This window comes from Nicotiana tomentosiformis, chromosome 4 (genome assembly GCF_000390325.3).
Source record: "Nicotiana tomentosiformis chromosome 4, ASM39032v3, whole genome shotgun sequence".
NCBI classification, from domain to species: domain Eukaryota; kingdom Viridiplantae; phylum Streptophyta; class Magnoliopsida; order Solanales; family Solanaceae; genus Nicotiana; species Nicotiana tomentosiformis.
The window spans coordinates 6,397,412-6,405,274 of NC_090815.1; the positions used below are offsets into that span (position 1 = coordinate 6,397,412).

The 7,863-nt window shown below is 38.1% G+C and overlaps 1 protein-coding gene across 1 annotated transcript; it reads right to left on the minus strand.

Annotated features, from left to right (window-relative positions):
• Window positions 1–334: 334 nt before the first annotated feature.
• On the minus strand, window positions 335–3,743 carry LOC104096341 (oligopeptide transporter 1-like). Its single transcript, XM_009602703.4, has 8 exons — window positions 3,584–3,743; window positions 3,043–3,485; window positions 2,741–2,838; window positions 2,074–2,646; window positions 1,547–1,805; window positions 1,286–1,468; window positions 869–1,190; window positions 335–772 (listed from the first exon to the last, which is right to left on the minus strand). Exons 1-8 carry the CDS (start codon window positions 3,615–3,617, stop codon window positions 471–473), a joined length of 2,214 nt encoding a protein of 737 aa, XP_009600998.1. The 5' UTR covers window positions 3,618–3,743; the 3' UTR covers window positions 335–470.
• Between the last annotated feature and the right edge of the window lie 4,120 nt (window positions 3,744–7,863).

A 7,863-nucleotide genomic window follows, 5' to 3' on the forward strand; every position in this document is an offset into this window, starting at 1 on the left:
TTTAAGCTAGCTGCCCTGCCCTGATTTTTATACTTATATACACTGAAAAGCGTAAAAGTATATTTGTGTTAACAATATATATAAGTTAAGTCCTATATACGTGGACGGCTACATGCAATTATATTTAGCTGATAGTGTAAGAATTCAGTTGGTGTATAGAAGTTAATTTCCTTTATATATGATCTCTTAACCATCATAAATTTAGCACAGCTCGTCTTTCGTGAAATTTGAGGACAATAGTAATCTAATTAGTGCAACTTAGTATCACAACATTGTAAATTTTTGTTGTATACAGTTAAATTCAGATTTTTTTGTTGTTATAACGAAGTGTATCTATATAGAACATATATTATAACATAACATGGAAATTGGTTATAAAAAAACTTGGCTTTTATAGTGAATGGTTGTTATACAGTTTTGTTATTACAGAGAGGTCTGACTGTATAAGCATTTATATTCTAAGTGGATGATTACTGAAAGACGGGACATCCAGGGACCTGTATACCAGGAGCAGTAGAACAATGTGCCAAAGGGCAGTGATCATCTAAATTTAAACCCCACCAATTTGCCCCATTTATATCTCTAATTTGCAATGTGAAATAAGCAAGTATAGCCATAAATGCAACTCCAGCATCAAGTCCTGCAGACAGAATGTAATTGTGCCTCGCCCACCAACTTTTGTATTTCCTGTACACATAGAAGTTGAAAAATAACCCAACCGATAACCAGCAGACGTAGTTCACTGCCCTAGCCGGTGGCATTCCTCCTGAACCTGATATAGAGACAAATTCAGAATTTAAATTTCACGTGTTCAGTCTTTAGGTTTTTACGCGTTTTTAGTGTCAAAAATGCTGGATTCAGTACTGACCTGATAATAGTACAGGCATGTTGATGAGTCTAATCCACTCCTGATCAGGGAATTTGCGCGAGAGCAGCCAAACGGGGACAGGCGCTAGAATCCCTAGTAGGAAGAAGTAGTTTACAGTGGAGTATAATCCTAGTTTTCCGAACATCCTTAGAGGACCAACAACACCCCAAATAATTGAGGCACTGTAAAAAACATCATCTCCAGGGCAAGTCCACGGGCTTCCCTCGGGCAATTTTGATGGATTGCAGATGTTATCCACTGTATCGAGGAGCCACCAAGCCGTCCCAAAATAGACTGAGGATGCCACTACAGTTCCTACTAGCTTTATCATATTAAGAAAATTTTATAGACGACAAGTGTTAGTCCACCAATCGTGGCATAAGATAGTTGTATATACTCTTAAAACGTATCGAGTACCTGGACAATGAACATGGATTTTGGAGGGATCTTCATGTAGTGGCCTAATTTGAAATCAGCGAGAAAAGATATAGCCTGTGACACGCTAATTAATCCGTAGGTTTTGAATGTTACATTAGCTAGAGGTTTTCCAGGATACATGTAACCTATGATGAGCTCCGCGATGACATTTATTCCTGGTGCCTGTATTATAAAGATTTCTAAACAAAACCAAAGGTATTGGAAATTGAAAAACAGTTAATGGAATGTCGTAAAGGTAACCTGGTTCGTTGTAGCTGTTATTACAGCGATTGGCAGGGTGAAAAATAGAGCTAAAGCCATTGCTAATATGACTCCCCAATAAGGAAGCTGCAATTGTCTACCAAATCCCTCAGAAGCAAGCAATGACAGTCCAAGAACCACTATCAAGATTGTGTAAAACCACCATTGAGGAACAGGCTCATAGTTTTTCTTCATTATCCTTGTATGAACATCCTCAAATTTCTCTTGGAAAGATCCCTTTGTTTGTTGCCAAATTGTCCTAAACCATATAGTGCATAAACACATGACATGACAGCTTGGTGCATTAAGCTCCCGCTATGCGCAGGGTCCAGGGAAGGACCAGACCACAAGGGTCTATTGTACGCAGTCTTACCCTGCATTTCTGCAATAGGTTGTTTCTACGGCTTGAACCAGTGACCTCCTGGTCACATGGCAGCAACTTTATCAGTTACGCCAAGGCTCCCCTTCATATAGTGTTAGAAATATGTGTTGCTTTAAATTAAGGTAGAAATAAGGAATTGTAATACCTTCCATGGAAGAGAGCAACATGAGTAACTGTTGCAGCGAGCGTTGCAAAGCTTAAACCATAGGTAAATACAAAGAATATGCTCAAATGAACTTGGCTGTAATGATCATATCCTTGTTGATTGAAATCAAAAGTTTCCTTATTGAAGATTCTTGTGAGGTTGTATGCTTGTCCATCAGAATCAAACAAGTGAGAAGAGAAAATTGGGAAGCGTTTGGCTTGAAACAAGTTGGTCCAGTAGCAAAATGGGATGGCTATGTAGACAATTAGTATGAAACCAACCAAAGTGTTCATTACAGCAAAACCAGGTGTGGCTAAAGGACTTGCCAAAAAACCAGCCACAGTAGACCAATCTAGAGCAAACGAACCGATTCCTAGACCCTTTAAGCCGGACCCTATTTGTTGCGCTGTCACTGAGTCCTTCCATATCAAACACACGAATGACAGAGCTGTTATCGATGGAAATAGATAGTTAGGGACGATGTAATAAGAGAAGCTTGATACAAGGACCACAATGAAGAATTGCAGCCTTGTCAAGCCTCCTTTTGGCCTCTTCTCAACGTCGTGCAATGCCCTACAAGATTCAAATCAAGTGAACTTTAGATTTCATAAAACTGAATTGTGGTAAGGAAGTAAGCAAGAACAAAGTGGAGAGTGAGAGAGGACACCTAAACAAGGAGACTTGAACCAAATTGGAAGGCCACCACATGTATGGCGAATCAACTAAAAACTTTCGGAATATACCAGCCCATCCATATCCAAGCAACTAAATTTCAAGATTCCAACAATAGCAACATCAATTATCCAGGACTAAAAAGCGTAACGATAGAAAATAATGAAATTCTTATGGGGGTGTTTGACTATTTTTTGCTTATCCACGCGTTTACTAAACACCAGTACTACTTGTAAGCCATAAACAACCAAAAACAGCATATAGCAGATAAATAAAACATTTTTAAAGAAAACTTGCCTGGGTAGTATGTGTCAATAACAAAGCTGCAAGAGGGTGAATTTGGCTGCCATAAAAAGCCTTCACTATGGTAATAATGCTAACAGCATAAACACTAGTTGCACCAGCATTGGCGAAAATGGTAATAAGAACATGTTCTTTCAAGTTAAATGGCCCTGGATTCAAAGAAAATGACCACTTTGTTGCTGGAATAATGATTATTTTTGTGGGAAAATAAGCAGCCATAAGTTTTCCAAGGGGAAGCACCAAAATCTGAGCAGAGACAGAGGAAATATACAGCGCGTTTTGGCGATAACCAAAGAACTGATTCAAGAATGCCAAGATTGCACATGATGTAATCCCCAAAGCCCATGTTCGAAATGTTAAGCAAGGCAAAGATGGATCATCTGTTGTTGGAACTGTTAGTCTAACTTGCTCTATTGGTGAATCATTCACTACTTCATCTGCAAACAAAATCTTCTTTTGTTTTAAGTAAACCTCAAACAGATATAAACATAATGATAATTGGTTCCTGTAATAATAAGCAGAGAGTTTAAAGTACCTGAAGATTCAGTAATGAGTTTCTTAGGCTCCATAGGTTCAAGCAAAGAGAGTATTGACTCAGAAACAAGAATAATATAGTGAGTAAAGCAAGTATATATAAATAGTATTAGTAACTTAATTATGAGGAACACAATTTATTAACTAACTCATTACTAATATTGGGTTGTCTGTCCATGTCAAAATCTGAATATAGACAGTATATTGCATATGGCTTTAAATTTACTTTGTTTTATCTATAGCAAAAGCTCATGAACTAATGTCCCCATTTACCTTATCTACATACAAAATAAAAGACAATGTTGAGTAATTGTTGATTAGAATTCAAGCTTTGCCTATTACTTATCCCTAACTCTATATATTTCTGAAGGGGAGACTAAGCGTAACTGGTAAATTTGTTGCCATGTGACCGTCACGGGTTCGAGCAGTAGAAACAGCCTCTTGCAGAAATGTAGCATACGACATACTCGCATAATGGGAGTTTAGTGCATCGGGCTACCCTTTAATTCTATATATTTCTTAAGGTTCTACGCATAAATATTACTCTATCGATCCAAAATTTATTTGACAGCTAATGCATTTTGAGATTTTTTAAAAACGTTTGACATGATTCTAATTAAAGTTCCTAGAATTAAATCAACTTAACTAATCAAATTTAAGTTTGGAGATGATGTTTCTATTTCAAGTTTAACTTTTCAACTACTATTAGATTGTTAAGAAAAAAAATCTTTAACCTGATTCAACCAAAAAGCTAGCTCATGGGATGGAATAGCCGGAGTTTATAAAGAGATAATATAGTTTATTCGCTCGATCAATATGAGATACTTAACACTGTCACGACTAAATATCTCGTGCATGAATAATATAACATAGGTGCCCAACTTTAATTAAACCAAGAATAAAGATTGTCTGGCTCGATGACATGTTAAGGAAGTCGACCTTAGGCCTGAATCAACTTCAAAAGTTAGCTCATGAGGTAAGTATTACTTAAAAGTTAAAACCATATAAGAAAATAACTCATTCTCTCAACTAATATGTAATGACCCAACCGGTCATTTTGACTTTTAGAACCCCATTCCCCTAAATAAAACTCTCTGTATGTACTTTTATTAATTTATGACTTGCGGAGATGGTTGGTTCAGAATTTAGAACTGATCGGATTGAAATCGGAACAATTGGTTCCTTAGTTTGGCAGGCCAAGTTTGACTTCGATCAATATTTTGAGAAAACGACCCCGGAATCGGGATTTGACGATTCCAATAGGTTCGTATGATGATTTCGGACTTGGGCGTATGTTCGAATCGGGTTTTGGATAATCCGGGAGTGTTTTAGCGCTTAATAGTGAAAATCAACTATTTGAAGGTTTAAAGTTTTTAAAATTTGATTTGGAGTAGATTTTGGAGTAATCGAGGTCCGTTTGAAATTCCGAGTTTGGGAATAGTTCCGTATAGTGATTTAAGACTTGCACACAAAATTTGGTGTCATTCCAAATAGTATAAGTATGTTTCGGCGCGTTCGGAGTAAGTTTGAAGAATTTGAAATTTCTAAGTTGAATCAATTTGGTTTGAGGTATGATTCTTAGTTTTGATATTATTTTACACCTTCCGAGTGTTCGAGCAAGTACGTTTTATGATTTCAAACTTGTTGGTATGTTCTGGCGGGGCCCCGGAGGCCCCGAGTGTTAACCGGACGAGGCTCGGACAAAATTTTGGAATTTGAAGGAAGAACTGAAGTTTCCTGCTTCTGGTACGTTCGCACCTGCGCTTGGACAGCCGCAGGTGCGACCCTCGCAGATGCGAGCTTTATTCGCAGAAGCGGAAAGGGGAAGGGAGGCCTGCCATCGCAGGTGCGGAATTTTAGCCACACCTACGAACGCGCAGGTGCGAGAAATGTGCGCATTTGCGAGGCTTGGCAGGCGAGGGAAAACTCGCACCTACGAGGCTTTTCCGCAGGTGCGGACTCCGTAGGTGCGAAACCACTGCTGGGCAGAATGTATTAAAAATCGGGGCTCAGTCATTTTGGGCCCATTTTTCTTCCATGTTTGAGCGATTTCAGAGCTTTTTGAGAGGGGATTTCAACTAGCAACTTGAAGGTAAGTTCAATTCTACACACTTTAAGTTAAATATATAGATTATGAGTAGATTATAACCGGTAAATCTTAGAAATCAAGGGTTTAGATAAAAAATCTAGATTTGTATAAAAATGAGATTTTAACAACGAAAATAGTTATGAAATTGGATAGAAATTATATATTTATGTTCTTGAGATTATGGGTAACGTTTTCCTCCGAAAATTTTCGGAATCCAGGTACGTGGACCCCGGTGAATATTAAACATTATACCATTTTGGATAGGATAATTTATTTAATAGATAAATTTCGAATTAATAATCATGTATTAATTATTTTATATAACTTTTGGATAGTTTCGGATTTTTCGGCATCGAATTAAGGTTTTACGCGACATTTGATCGGAAAAGCGGATTTTGAGACAAGGTAAGTTTCTTGTCTAATCTTGTGAGGAAAATTTACCCCATATGTGATTTAAATTAATAATTATTGCTAAATGTGGGGGATATATACGCACGAGGTGACGAGAGTCCGTACGTAGCTTCTATCTATGCTAAAGTCCGGGTAGTTTAGGACTCAAATCATGAATTACGTGTGTAAATTATATCCTTCATTTAATTAAATTATTTGAACTATATTGTGAATTATTAGGAAAAGATAGTAAAGAAGGAAATCTCATATACTTAGTTTACTATATAAATTAATTAATTATTAAAATAAATTGCGCATCCTCTCAAATTAATCTTTTAATAAATACACTCTCATTTCGGAGGTACATAAGAAAATGTCCTCCTTTCTTGTGGAGCGGGCCGAACGCCTCGGCAATATAGATGCATCTATGGATCACGCCGCACGTCCCTCGGCAGTATACATGATACTCTGGATCGGGTCGTACGACCCCGGCAGAAATCGTGCCTAATAAGAATAATAATAATAATTACACGATACCTTGATATTTTAATTGCAGCTTGTGAATTTAATTAATAGATTGAGAATTATTGCATTTGAAGGAATTTAATTATTAATGTTGGTTAAATAAAATTATTGTTAACTTTGTGAATCATGTTGATTTAAATATTTTTATTTTTATTTTATTTATTATTATTGACCCTTAGTGAGTGTCAAAGTCGACCATCTCGTCTCTACCTCTTCGAGATTAGGCTTGATACTTACTGGGTACACGTTGTTTACGTACTCATGCTACACTTGCTGTACTTTTGTGCAGGACCGGAGACAGGTACTATAGTTGGACCTATCGGCGTGCACCCACGATATCCAGAGACTTAGTGGTGAGCTGCCCTTCTGAGCCATTCTGCAGCAACCAGTGTTTCTTCTTGAAAATTTTATTCTGTCTATTTTATTCCAGATAATATTTAAATTTTTTGTATAATCTACTAGATGCTCATACACTTGTGACACCAGGTCTTGGCACACACACTAGTAGAATGTTTTGATTTAATTATTTTTCTTGGTTATTTTAGTTTACCAGATCTTTTCATATTGTTTTAATTCTTGCAAGTAAGAAGAGTTTAATTACTCGGTTAATTTTAAAGAATAGAATATGGGTTTAAATTACTGGTTGGCTTGCCTAGCTGTAGTGTTGAACATCATCACGGCCTATAGGTGAAATTGGGTCGTGACAATATGGTATCAGAGCACTAAGTTCACGTACATCTCACAAGTTATGAGCAGACCTAATAGAGTCTTGCGGATTGGTACGGAGACGTCTGCACTTATCTTCGAGAGGCTATAAGGTGTTAGGAAACTACCTTTCTTCATATTCCATCGTGCGATTGATGTAGTACTAAAAATCTTTCTCTTATTCTCTCACAGATGGTGAGAACGCGCTCTAACGAGGCTCTAGGCCAGGGAAGAGCTACTCCCCCAGTTGTTAAAGGCCGAGGCAAAGGTCGAGTGAGGGCTCCAACCTGTGGTAGGGGACGAGGACGTCCCAGGACTGTTCCAGTTAGGCCGCTAGTGGGTCCAGCAGAGGATCCCATCATTGAGGAATAGGGAGAACTGCCTGTGCCAGAGCCAACTCCAGTGGATTTCACATCTGCACCGGGATTCCAGGATGTCATGGGTGGTATGCTGCGGTTCATGGACACTATGACTCAGGCCGATTTATTTCCGACAGACCCAGCCACATCTCAGGCGGGCGGGAGAGCACAGACCCCTACCGCACAGGCTCATGGACAGGCAGCTGTTGTATA

Coding starts and splice junctions, on each gene's coding strand:
- LOC104096341 (XM_009602703.4), bottom strand. CDS start 3,617: ATGGAGCCTAAGAAACTCATTACTGAATCTTCAG. Junction 3,486..3,583: donor ACTCATTACTGAATCTTCAG/GTACTTTAAACT, acceptor TTTTGTTTGCAG/ATGAAGTAGTGAATGATTCA. Junction 1,806..2,073: donor GTTGCTCTCTTCCATGGAAG/GTATTACAATTC, acceptor TATATGGTTTAG/GACAATTTGGCAACAAACAA.